Below are 14,251 nucleotides of genomic sequence, written 5' to 3' on the forward strand. Positions count from 1 at the left end.
AGGTGTTCTTTAAATGATTCTATGCATTTTGAACAGTGGATGCCTCTTGCAATGGGGAGGTGCTAAAGGCAATGTTCATAATCACAACCCTATCATGAATCTTCAGTGGCCTATGTTTCTGTCCTTCTCTTTTTAGTTCGCTCCTCAGCAAGTGAGATGAAGGTCTAAGTACGAGTCTTTGTTATCAGTCCATATAGTTGCTTGTTTTCTTCCCCATTTGTTTCTTTCTCTTCAGCATTCCAATGAGAATTCTATTTCAGGTTGAGAGGTTGAACAACTCACATCCAAACAATTGCTCATGTCTAAAATTCCAAATCTGTTCTTCATCATCTGAAGCCTGTTTCACTCTGTATGCCTCTCACAGGCTAGTGACATACATGTGCGTGCATATCTATCTGACTTAGGCTCAATGTGGCTTTGGCGCTGAGTGATTGGTATTAGAGGCTTAGGAATCAAGCTATCTTACATTTTAGACTAGCTAGGAGAAATACTGGAACTGGCATACCAAGAGTGCATGACATATATCCAAAAGAATCAATATTTAATGACAATGAAAATCTTTCTGGAGCACTTTGCCTATAGAAATATTTCCCCAAACCAATTTTGTGATACACCAGTTTTGTTCCTTGCCCCACAAACCGCACTACCACGGCTGGCCATATCTGCTTAAATAATAATTCCATCTGCAAGGCAATTTCCTCAAATTATTTTTTCCCTTGACTGTCAGTGTTCTAAGTAAAACAAATCACCTCAAAGTGATCAGTTGGCTATTGTGATAATTGCAATTAAAGTGTGAAAAAATGCAGCCATTTACTGTGTGAACTATGTGACTATATAGCATCATCCCTACTATTGATCTGAAGAAACTTAATAGATTTGTTTTCTCACCAGACTCTAATGGGAAACTGCATTTACAACTCAGCTAAAAGGAAGAATATTTGATGCACCCAATCATAAGTATGCAAGATGTTCATTACTATTTATAGTTGATGCTTGGCACCATATTAATTTACTCTGAAGGCAGTGCAATCTAGAAAAGAAAAAGGCATGTTGCAGTTTTATAGATAAGAATGGTTTTAAATTATTTTGAACATAGAACATAGGGGCAATAATTACTTTGGCAGAACAGAACTATTTTATGTGTCTAAAGAACAAAATAATTTTTGTCAAAAGCCAGCTTCAAAAAGAAAACATGAAAAAGTAGAAAGGTGAGACAAAATATTAGTATAAAATATATAATTTTTAAATTGGTTTCATTTATTATATAGTCTTTTCACTAAGTGCTTAATGAAATATAAATAATATATTTCATTTTAATTGCCACTTTCCTCAAAAAAAAAAAAAAAGCTCATGGACAAATATTGATGGTTTTGAAACTATTTCAAAAGACCTTGGTCTCCAGTCCGGAAAAGCATGAGCCTACTTCTAGCTTCAATCAATTGAAAAGTAGTGCCCCTAACACAAAGGGAATATTATTAGCACTATAATTTACAGGAGTAGCAAAATTATGCAAATGCTTTTACACACTTATTTCTCATGCAAAATAACAAAAGCAGAAAAAGATACAAGAGGCATGAATAAGCCCATCCTTTGTTACAACTAAACACAACTTTAAGAGGCTAGGTAAAAACCATGATATTTTAGCTAAAAGAACATATAATTGTGGTTCTTCATGTGATCATCTGTATACTCTCACACATGGATCTCCTCCTGTTTGGAGCATGGGTAGGAATCTAGAATGTAGAGGTTTAATGGGAACTCCATTCCTTGAACTATTTTCTCCTCAATTCAAAGATCCACCTAATGGTAAGGCGAAGATAACACAGAATCCCAAAAAGGTGACACTGAGGGGAAGAATGACTAGTTATACGAAGGGATAGATGACCATTCAAAAGAACCACAATTACAAGTGAGCAACATGTCCTTATAGTCTCTGTGCCTATGAAGGCTGATTAGAAAGCTTAACAGAAAAGGCAGCCAGGAAGACACATTGAGGATAAAAAGGAAAACAGCATAAAACTCCTGAAGAGTACATGTTCCCACCATAGCACCAGAGTTGGATAAAATTTGATGATTGTGACAAGGTAGCCACTCTACAAAATCCTGGCAAATAAATGTCTTTGAAATGGATGGATTAGGATAGATTGTAGGAAGAGCCTTGTTGGGTTAAGTGAAACACCAACTTGACTTGGGCATGCATTACATCTGGTTTGAGCACAACATTTTCTTCATGTCAAGTTAAATAAGGCTATTCTACTCTGAAAGTGAAAAACATGCTGGATTACCAGGGAATAGTGATGGCCACTAAGAAAGGGTACTTTAAGAGAACGACATTCCATAAATGCTGAGGCAAGTGGTTAAATGAATGTTTAGTGAACCGGGAAAGCAGCACAGGAAGATTTCACACCAGAACATGAAAAGGTTTATTCAGAGGAAGGTTTTGAAGACTATGAAAAAATTGTTTGAATTCAAACAGTGTAAATAGTGAATTAAACAAGAAATTCCAACAGTATAAACAGAGCTGTAAATAGAACTGGTTATTCATTAGAGTACCAAGATAAACTTGCAGCATCGAGAAGCTTAATCCTTTATCTTGGACCATGACAAAGAACAGAAACGGGATTAAAAGTATGCTACTGAAAGGGTCAATGTCGTGCTAAGCAAGGTAAGGTTAAAAAGACTTTCCTTCCCCTGTAACTATAGAAGAAATTAGAAGACTTGGTCTGGTGAATCTAACAAAACAGAATATGAACAGAATCGGAGCCCTGATCCACAAGCGCATGCATTCTAATATAATTTGCAAAGCTTGCCAGATCATTACAGCAAAGTGCATGTGCTAGGAAAGTTCCATCAAGCTAACAAATTCAACAAAAAATTTGACTTCTAGGCATCAGTCAGTCAACTACAGACTCCTGTTAGGCAAACAACCATTCTCCAGTCTCTGCTACATACTGTAACCCATTCCCAGTCTCTTGGTGTAGGGAATAAAGTAATATGTAGCCTCCACAGTGTCAGCTTGTTATTCTGGAGAAAGACCAAGACAATATGAAAACATTTTGTTGTGTTAGCCCATGTGAAGCCATCTTCATTTCTCCCCCAAGGCAATACATTGAAGCCAATAGTACTTCCAGATGTACTACTTGCTAGGATGGACCAAGAGAGTAAAATTTTCCAAACAATAGTCTGATGAGTCACCAAGCCTACAAGGGGTATTTGTTAAAATGGAAAAAAGCCTGGAGACAGCCTACTTAAGATTATAACTAAGGTCTAAGTATGAGAAGTGAATTTGTTTTCTCCCAACAAATACAGTGGTACCCCGGGATACGAATGCGCCGCCTTACGAAATTTCCGGGTTACGAAAAAAATCCATTTAAAAAAACTGTTCCGGGTTACGAAGGTTTTTTCGGGTTACGAAAAAATTTTTGGTGCTTTTCGGCGCTATTTCACACGAAATCGCGGCTTTTCCCCATTAGCGCCTATGGGTTTTTCGGCTTGCGAAGTATTTCGGGTTACGAAAGCGGCGGCGGAATGAAGTACTGTAATTTCGTAACCCGGGGTACCACTGTATTGGCTCCTATGTTGGTCAACAATGGGAATGTGAAAACACAATGAAAAACTATCCTGTTCACCAGGACAGGAAGGCAGCCTCTTTTGACCTTTACTCATACCCTATAAAAAGGTAAAGATTTTCTCTTTAACAAAGCTATCTGGTCGTGTCTGACTGCTCATCTCTATTACTAAACCGAAGAGCCAGTGTTGCCAAAGATGACTCTGTGATCATGTGGCCAGCATGACTGCACAAAGCGCTGTTACCTTCCCACCAAATTGGTACCTATTTATCTACTTGTACTTTTACATGCTTTCGAAGTGCTAGGCTGGCAGAAGCTGGGACTAGTGATGGGAAATCACTTCCTCACTGAGTTGCTTGGGCCTCGAACTGCCAACCTGCCAATCATGCAATCATTAGTCAGCATTTTAACCACTGAGCCGCCACATCCCTATGCCCTATCCAAGTGCAGTAATATGGAAGCTGTTTGTTCAGGTTGGATGCAAATATAACATCTGCCCCAATGCTATTCTACCAACGTTGAAATAATTTGTCATGAAGAATAAGTCTGAGGGACCACTCATGTTTCTTGATTGTGGTGTCCCTCAAGGCGCCATCCTGTCCCCAAAGCTATTTAACATCTATATGAAGCCACTGGGAGAAATCATCCGTGGATATGGGGCCAGGTGTTATCAATATGCTGATGACACCCAAATATATTTCTCCATGTCCCGGTCATCAGCGACAATGACAGATGGCCTCTCTCTCCTCAACCAGTGTCTTCAGGCAGTAGTGGACTGGATGAGGGAAAACAAGTTCAAGTTGAATCCAGACAAAACGGAGGTACTTACAGTAGAGGCCCCCAAACCAGGGATTGGGCTGCAACCTCCAGTCCTAGAGGGGCTCACGCTCCCCTCAAAGGACTGTGTTCACAGTCTGCGGGTGCTTCTTGACCTGTCGCTTCAGATGAGGAATCAGGTGAATGCGACAGTCAAGAGCGCCTGTTATCAGCTTCGGCTGATACGCCAGCTGCGCCCTTTCCTGGAACAGGGTGACCTCAAAACCGTAGTACATGCACTGGTAACCTCAAGACTTGATTTTTGCAATGCGCTCTACATGGGGCTACCCTTGTGCCTAATCCGGAAACTCCAGTTCATCCAGAATATGGCAGCCAGGTTGGTCACAGGAACAGCAAGGAGTGACCATATAACACCAATATTGAAGTCACTCCACTGGCTGCCTATCAGTTTCCGGGTACAGTACAAGGTGTTGGTTATCACCTTTAAAGCCCTACATGGCTTGGGCCCAACCTATCTAAGGGGTCGCCTGCTTCCATATAATCCGCCCCGTACACTCAGGTCTTCTGGGAGGAATTTATTACAGCCCTTAAAGACCAGGTTGACGGCGACCTCCCAGAGGACATTCTCTGCAGCCGCTCCCAACTTATGGAATGGCCTGCCGGACGAGATCCGTCAAATCACCAATCTAGAGAGCTTTAAAAAGGCCATTAAGACGGATCTCTTCCGGCAAGCCTTCCCGGAATAAAATGCTCGGCCACAAATAAGACTTCCCATCCAGTGAACTCTGCCCATGATGATTTTTATTTAGCTTAGTCGGTTTTAATATGTAGTTTTTAATCTTACATTGTTTAATCTTGTTTTAAGGGGGTTATTATGTATATATGGATGTATTTTAACCTGTTGTACGCCACTTTGATTGCCTGGCAAGAAGCGGGATAGAAATAAAAAATTTATTATATTATTATTACTTGAGAGGCTACCTGTTTAGATAGTATGTTAATTTTGCATTCTCCCCATGACATGTATAAGTAATATAATATAATAATATTTATTTGTATACCGCCCTCTGGCAAACCAATATGGGCAGTTAACAACAGTAAAATATAAAATATGACAATTAAAAACACTTTATCCCTCCCCCCCTTAAGACAGTATTAAACAGTATAACATATTAAAACACAATATCAATGCATAAAAACAACAATTAAAAACTAAAAACCCTGATATCCCTCTGTTGATCCTCAACCATCACTAAGATGGGGCCACGGGAGGAATGAGGGAATCAGGGAACCTGGGCCAGGATGGTTAATCTGGAAAGGCCTGCCGGAAGAGATCCGTCTTGACCGCTTTTTTAAAGCTGTCTAATGATGTTATCTGACGGATCTCATCCTGCAGGTCGTTCCAGAGTTTGGAGGCTCTCATGAACTTTGGTTCAAAGTGGGCACAATAGATTTCATCCAAATGAGAAAAATGCTTGTGGAAGCCCAATACAAATGTGATATTGTTCCATGTAGTTCTGGAGATCTGTCTCAGACTGGTCATTGCTAATGTCCAAAAATGTCATGAGCACTGATGTGGCTGTTCTGTTTGTGAGCAACAACTTCAGCAATGCCTTTATCACCAAATGGATTGTTCATAAAGTTTAATCCAGTAGATTAAAGTCATTTTTGGCCCAGAAGCTCATTTCTCTCTCAAATTATAAAACCCTGTGGGGCTCGTGTCCAGATTATTTTGAAGGACCATATTCTCCCTTACGAACCTGCCAGGTGTTCAATCTTCTAGGGAGGTTCTACTCTCTGAGGAGTGGCTGCTGCCAGACTCTGGAATTCCCTTCTCAGACAGGTTAGACGGGCACCTTCCGATCTGCAAGCTTTCTATTGTGGTATGCCTATAAGAATTATATTTTTAGGGGAAAGAAGCCTGTATAATGAATGTGTTGGGTATTTATTTGTTGTTGTTGTTTTAATGGTTTATGTTAAGTGGTTTAAAATGTTGTAATACTTTAATTGCTTTTTTAATTTTCTATGTTGTTCATTTTTAAAACTATGTTTGTTTTAACTGCTGTAAACTGCCTGGAGAAAAGGCAAGTTGAGGATGAGTATTATTAAGGTTGTCTAGAAATGATCTTGGGAGTGTATTCCAACACTGAACAGGACTAAGGACATGGATAAAGTCATCAGGATCAAAGCAAAATATGGGAGGACAGACACAGTTCTTATGAATTTGGAATTTTCTCACCAACATACAAAACACAGTTTGAATATCTGAATTTCTGTTCATAAGTAAACCCAAATACAACATCTTTCCTTTCTGAAAAATACAACTCAGTTCCTGCAAATGTTTTCCAGCCTATAAATCACAGCTCAGTTCTATGCAGTTGAAGGCATTTAAAGCTTAAATGCCTTTAGACTGAATAATTTAAGAAGCTTTCAGATCAGATGGGACACTGTATCCATCCCAAGGATCAGAGGTTCCAATTCCTGGTTAAAGCCACAGTCCTAATATCAAAGAATATGTACTAGCAGTTGTGCTTATGACTGCAGATAAAATCAGTGAGCCTTGCTAATTTAAACAGGTATTTTATTAGAAACAGCACAAAAATCAGAAACATTATTTAGCATTATTCACAAGTTTTAACTCTTAAATAAATCAATTTACTCTATGTTTGAACTAGAAAAGGAAGTAAGTTATTTCTGAGTGGAAAGTGTGGCTGTCTTGAAAAGGATAAGTGCCCCTTTCTTCTTCAGACTTCTATAGCTTCTCCCGCTTTGAAATAATTTGTTTTATAAAGTCTCACTGATTTCTATAAAAGCTCTATTCCTAGGGCATGGTACTCATTGCACACTACTAGAAAGGGAAGGGTAGGAGGAGCAACATTCTGCCCTGCAGCAGTGGCTTTGCAATCAATAGGATTCTTGACAGCCATATAAATCTAACTTACACTGTGAACAGCTAAAGTTTGAAATTTTCATGGAAATCCTTACTTTAGTAATCACAGATTTATAGGCTTGCTGCTGAGATTGCACAATAGTCTGTCCAACAATTGCAAAAACAATTTATATCCTCAGCTACAGCTTACCAGTATCTGAGCCCATTTACTCTATATAAGTTCTTGATTCAAACAGCAGTAATGCAAAACATAGTGAGTAAAGCAAATAATCACCAAGATGGCCCCTTCATTATTTTGAGTATAATTTTAATGTGAGATGTACCTTCAGAAGAATGTAGCACACATGAATATCCTCATCTGGAGTATTAACCCATTAAATATTGTTTAATGTAATGACTGCCTTTAAATTCATTAAGACCACAGTCTTTGAGACCACTTGCTGGAAGAACATCTTGATAGTGGCAGTAGGGAGATTTATGGGTGAGAGAGCAAAGAAAGGATTAAGCTCAATCACACATATTAAATCTTACTAGGCATTGGTATCTTGAACATAGCCTGAACATATTTTTTCATAAATAAGAAATGCAGCTGTAATTAAAACTCTAATTTAGGATTTTAATGTAGCCTCTGAGTGCAGTTAAAAATTTAAATAATTTTTCTAAATATGATGGTTACTCTTCCTGATTAATAGTATACAAATATGTCTCATATTTGTTCTTCCTGTTATGTACCTTCAAGTAGTTTCCTATTTATGATAACCCTGAGGCAAACCCATCAAGGAGATTTCTGGGGCTGAGAGTGTGTGGCTTGCCTGAGGTCATCCAGGAGGCACTTTCTTCAGCTTGGAGGTGAGCGTTGCTTCAAAATCTTGGAATGGATTTGGAGCACATTCAGAATCCAACTTTGATAGGAAAGCTTAATGCCATTACAAATCCGTAGCCAAATCTCCTCTGTATTGGGTATGACTTGGTATCAGCCCTTCCTGCCCAGCTATTATTTACACTATTGTCTTTAAGCTTATGTTTAAACATAACTGCCAATATCCAACCAAGCAACTTTCTGTCTAGACATTTGGCATTGCCCCAGCAGCATTTTAGGCATAAACATTGGTGGACAATGAATTTACTATGAATTCTGATTACAGGTTGGAAAACTTTAGCTCTCATGAGAGCATCTTTCCCTATTGACACTGCTGTCCCTCCAATGGGTATCCTGCGCTGAGGATGACAGGCTATGGAATTACAAACGCATTATTAAACTACAGATGTTAATACCATGAGATGCAAATACCACATTTTAAAAAAGGCTATCCATTGACAAAGCTATCAATGGCTAGTGGTAATAATATCAATGTATTACCTTCAGTACCAGCAGCACTATGCTTCTCCACAACAGTTAATGTACTTGTGTCCTGCGTTTTCATTTCCCATTAGTGTCTCGTTGCCCAATGAACCACATGGGTCTTTGCTTTAATTCAGCAAAGCCTTTTTTATTCAAACACACAGTTATATCAGTGTGTATTTCGAAACCACAATACAGTGTGCAAAGGGATCTTGTAGCAACTTTGAGACTGAGAAAGAGAAGATTTTAGCATAAGCTTTTGTACACTGGGTCTGCATCTGATGAAGTAAATCCAGTCCAAAAAAGCTTATGCTACAAATTTCTTTCTCTCACTATCAAAGGTACCACAAGATTCCTTTGTATAAGTTTTCTTACGTTCTTCAATACCAATTATAAGAGGCAGGGAATTTTTTTTGAAGGAAAGATGCCATGCACTTTTTTATCAAGCGTTTGTAAATGCAAAGCAATTGAACAGTTACCACATCTTAGTGTTTCCAAATACTGACTAGGAAAATAAGCTGAGAAAACCAAACACTAATCATAGATTCATAGAATCATAGAACCATAGAGTTGGAAGAGACCACAAGGGCTATCCAGTCCAACCCTCTGCCATGCAGGAAATCTCAATCAAAGTATCCCCGACAGATGCCCATCCATCCTCTGTTTAAAGACCTCCAGGGAAGGAGATTCCACTACACTCCGAGTGAGTGTGTTCCACTGTCCAACAGCCCTTACTGTCAGGAAGTTGAAGTGGAATCTCTTTTCCTGTAGCTTGCTTCCATTGTTCCGGGTCCAAACATAAATATATTATTATTGTTATTGTTATTGTTATTTTCTCTGGAGCAGCAGAAAACAAGTTTGCTCCTTCTTCAATAATGACAAATATTTAAACAGGGCTATCATATCACCTCTTAACTTTCTCCAGGCTAAACATCCCCAGCTCCCTAAGTCGTTCCTCATAGGGCATGGCTTCCAGAATGCAATTGTTAACGTTGGCCTAAAACACATGGGCCAAAATGAGCGGCTTCTGGTCTCTTTGGTGGCTTCATGTGCAGATGACGCATGCCCCTGACATGGCCAAAAGCTACTCTGAGGCACCTGGCAAAAGGAGCGGTGAAAATCCACTCCTTGCTGGTGTCATTCCTTGCTGCCAGACTACAATGGTGGCCCACTTTCAGAGCAGGCCATCTGGTCACGACAGTCCCCGGCTGATCATAAGGCAATCACAGCTAGGTCAGCCTGAGGCTGATCCAAGCCGCCAGTCTGCTTCGGCCCCATGATAAGTAATCACAAACATTGCTTTCCAAAGAAACATATATATGTAGTTGGATCACAAATCATATTATCACGGTGTTTAAATTGTTTTCACTCAGTGCTTCAAACAGCCATAACCAAAGTATGATACTATGCAAAACCGCAACTAAGGATATTATTACCATATCTGAGACACATCATTAATGACTAAAGTGATGGGTAACCATGTTCTTGATTGTGATTTAAAGAGGCTCTGACTACCCTGTTTATTGAAATATAGCTTTCTGCATCTTTTTCATTTTCCCTGGGCAACAATGTCCATCATAATGAGAACTTTCCATATTTTCTCTTCAGCTAAAATAATATTATACCAAAAAGTATCACCACCCCAGCGATTTACGAAGTATTGCTGCCTAAGATCACCACTGGATTATAAGAAGAATACTTTACCATTATAAAAGATTAAGGTGACTAGATATGAATTTGTAATGCACATAATTACAAATATAGCAGGATTTCAAAACCACAATACAATAGAAGGTTAATAAACATAAGGACACAAAAGTGAGTTGATAAGAATCAATGGAATTATGTATTTTAATGTGTCACTGATTGAAGTCCCAACATCAATGAAGTCCCAACAATCACAATATTTTGCAACTCTGAAGCCTGCTGAAAACACCTCCCTTGTTTAAAAATGTAACAAATGCAGTTGGAATCAAGTACAATGCAGTATTTTTTTTAATTTATTTTAGATTTTAAAAAGTGAGGCATTAAGAGGCAAAGCACTTTAGATATAATGACTTGACAGCACTGATTTTCTTTTCTATCACTGATACCAGTTTACTAATTTTAATATCTAAGTTTTCTTGGAAAAATCTGACAAATTATCTATCACAAAATGTTACCAAGATTTTAAAAAGTTCTGAGTGCTTTACGTAGAAGAATTTAAATGGTAAACAACTTATACGTATTACACTGTCAAAAATGGAAATCTGGAGTATACATTCACCCCTCCCACAATGATGAGGTGAGAAATGATGAGAAATAATGAGATCCTTAATTCTTAAAATGACCTCTTGGTGTTTTCTTTTAAGAAAGGCAAAAAGTTGTAATTTCACATAGGAGGACCTTGATCAGAAGTGGAAACTCTCTAGGGATCAAAACCTCACGAAAAACTGAATTCCTGAGTTCTTTGAACTTTAAAGTGATGAATAAATTATTTAAGAGTTTATTATTTGTACTCACAGTTGACACTGGTCTCCTTTGATCCCTTTCGTTGTGCAAAAGCATTTTCCTGTTTGCATATGGCATATATTTGCATGTCCACTGCATGTGCAAGCTACAAAATAAAAGCGGAAGGAGACATAACAACATACTGTAATTAAGTGTTAATGAAATACTTTGAACACCAGTATTATCAAACATATACAGTTGATTGAGTGGTGGTTATGGCCTGGATGCTAAAGCACTCTTCTGTGAGTTAAAGATCCTACCAACAGAAGGAAGGAGGTGATTTTTCACCTATTTATTTCCCATGCAGCCATATGCACCATCAGCAACACTGTTTCAAAGGATTGCTCAATCCTTCCGTGAGCTATAAAAGAACAAATTGAAAAAAGGTGCCTTCTGCCTTTCAGTTAGTGGATCTCAGACATGACCTAAATTCCATTTGTGGGAAATTAAGGTCTAGACCCATACTTTTGTGGGGAGGAAAACTATCAACATAGAAAACTTAAGAAGAGGCGGCAATATTATTTTAAGTCCCTTGAGACTGTGAAGGCCGGGGGAGAGAAGACCAAATTGCCTGATTAGTCAATACTGTAATTCAGCCTTCATGTAGCTATCAGTTACAATCAAAGGACTTTTAGGTTGGTTTCATATTTGAGGAGTCATGTTGCATGAATTGATAGTTCTGCTAAGAGGCTAAAATGTTTTTTCCCCTTTACTACATTATTTTACTTTTAAACAGAAGATTAAACACATATTTATATTGAGTTTGGCTATATTTATATTCAATTGTCTGAACACATATGCTTCATTAAAAAGTAAGGCACAAAAGAATATAACTGACAAACTCCTGAAGAATCAGTATGTAGAGAGATCTTGTAGCACCTTTGAGACAACTGAAATAAAGAAGTTGGTAGCATGGCCTTTTGTAGACTTTAGTATACTTCCTCAGATGCTTTAGTGAGGAAGTAGACTGAAGTCTACGAAAGCTCATGCTGCCAACTTTTTTATTTCAGTTAATCTCAAGGGTGCTGCAAGATCTCTCTACATGCTGATTATACAGACTAACACGGCTATATCATTGGAAAGAATCTCATTCCAATGTGACTTTATACCCTGGAGTAATATAGATTGACAATCCGTTGGCCCAAATAGCTGCAGCCATACTATCCACTGGTGTAGATTATGGGCTCAAACAGATGTCATTGAAGGGGCGTCTTCAAGACACTCTAGAGAAAGCTAGATCAGGGCCTTCTGCAACTGCACACCATGGCTCTGATCGGCCTTTTGCTGGCCCAAAAAGAGGCAAAGTTGCCTACTACGTGGTCAGGCAGAGGGCATGACGCCAGCTTGGGGGTGGCATCAGAGCATACAGTGCCTAAACACCATGATCTGATGCTGCCCCCAAGACAGAGAAAAGGGGTAGTCTGTTTTGCCCCTAAGTTTCCCTTGTTAGAACAGCTCTGCTGGCTACCAGTCTGTTTCCAAGCATTCTTCAACATGCCGGTTATGATTTATGAAGCCCAATACATCTTGACTCAAGGCTATCTGACTGACCTATATTAAACTGTCTGAGTCCCAAGATCTTCAGAAGAGGTCCTTCTTTCAGTCCCACCACTTTCACAGGCATGTCTGTTAGGAACATTCTTGGTAGATGCTCCCAGATGCTTAGGGAACAAATACCTTTCTGAAACCAATACCTTTATGCTAGATCCCTAACAGGACAAGCTGTGTGGCCACCTGCTTGGCCCTCTTGTTAACAACCACGCATGCAAATATTAGATGTGACAAAACATTCAAAGATAGGTTGAAGACTACAAAGAACATCTTGTCTCTGATGGTTTGCCTCTGTAAATGTTCAATATAGATTATTTAGGAGTAGAAGTTAATCTTTTCATCTTGGTAATATTACAAAAAACTTGGTATTAATCATTCATATAAGCAATAAAATATTTTATCTGAATTTAGACAAATCAAAGTGTACAAATACCCCACTCAACATATTTCTTCTTAACTAAGTGATCTGGAAGCCTTTTGGTTAAAAGATGGGGTATAAATATGTGAAATAAATAAATAAAAACATTGTTTAAGTTATTTCAAAAATAAAATGCACTTAAAGATAAAGCAAGATGCAAATAACCAACGGAACTAAAAATTGTCATGGCTCACATGAAATATACTGACCTCCATTATGCAAGAAGGAAATATCCTCAATTAATGGTTTGGAACTATTTTCATAGGTTTAAACAATGATGATTTCAGGGCTTATCTAAATTTTGGCCTTAATCAACATTATAAATGCTAATTGCAAGGTACCTTCCACAATGCCAGTTTAAAAATTCAGGATGATGATCTCCATGACCTATTTCTACATGAAGTATGTTGTAGAGCTCATTTGTATGGAAATGTTCAGGACTTAGATAGAACAAGTAATGACTGAGAGCATGCATCTGATGAAAAGAAATGTCTCCTTGTAAGTAATATTAGTATTATTATTAGATTTCATTGCATTATGCATGATCTGAAAAATCCACTGGCAGCATGAGCTTTCTTATTCTGAATAAGGTGTGTATCCACATATCTGTATAGCAAGTTCAATATCAGTCATAAACTCAAGAGAGTTTTGGAGACTGATGATGAAACTATCTTTCAAAACATGCAGTGATGTCTACATTAGATAGAGCAGAAAAAGATGCAAAGAAAAGCTTACTGGTATTTTTCATTAGTCATTATATTTCAGAGAAATGTATCAAGGGATATATATTTCTCCTATAGTAGCATTATGATTGTGTGCATTACCATTGATAATCATATTTGATAGTCATGCACCTACCTCCTGAAATGTGTTGCAATGATTTTTACAAGTACAAAAACAATCTGCTGATTGATTAATCTGGGGCTCCTGAGTATTATATCAACTGTTTTCTACTGAATAACTGAGTCCAAGTATGGGGTATCTTTTTCTCTCTCCCCCACAGATCCTGCTACACTAGAACTTTTACCAAGCCCAGTTAGCATGGCCAATGGTCAGATATGATGGTATTTGTAATCCAACAACACTGAGGTTTTCACCCTGGATTTAAGTGATCGAACAGATCCTGTATTGTGGCAATTATTTCACTAAAAAGGGCAATGCATTTAGCCCAATCTAAAGATGCTGGCAGCAACAACCTGACTGATTTCTTCATC

At 38.3% G+C, this 14,251-nt stretch overlaps 1 protein-coding gene across 2 annotated transcripts in view; it reads right to left on the minus strand.

Annotated features, from left to right (window-relative positions):
• Positions 1-14,251, minus strand: part of ATRNL1 (attractin like 1) — a 693,411-nt gene that overhangs the window by 452,790 nt on the left and 226,370 nt on the right. For both annotated transcript variants that reach the window (XM_042457618.1, XM_042457619.1), the window contains exon 20: positions 11,081-11,174. In XM_042457618.1, the coding sequence (XP_042313552.1) occupies positions 11,081-11,174 (94 nt within the window). The remainder of the gene's footprint in view (positions 1-11,080; positions 11,175-14,251) is intronic.

Source organism: Sceloporus undulatus, chromosome 3 (genome assembly GCF_019175285.1).
Source record: "Sceloporus undulatus isolate JIND9_A2432 ecotype Alabama chromosome 3, SceUnd_v1.1, whole genome shotgun sequence".
NCBI lineage: Eukaryota > Metazoa > Chordata > Lepidosauria > Squamata > Phrynosomatidae > Sceloporus > Sceloporus undulatus.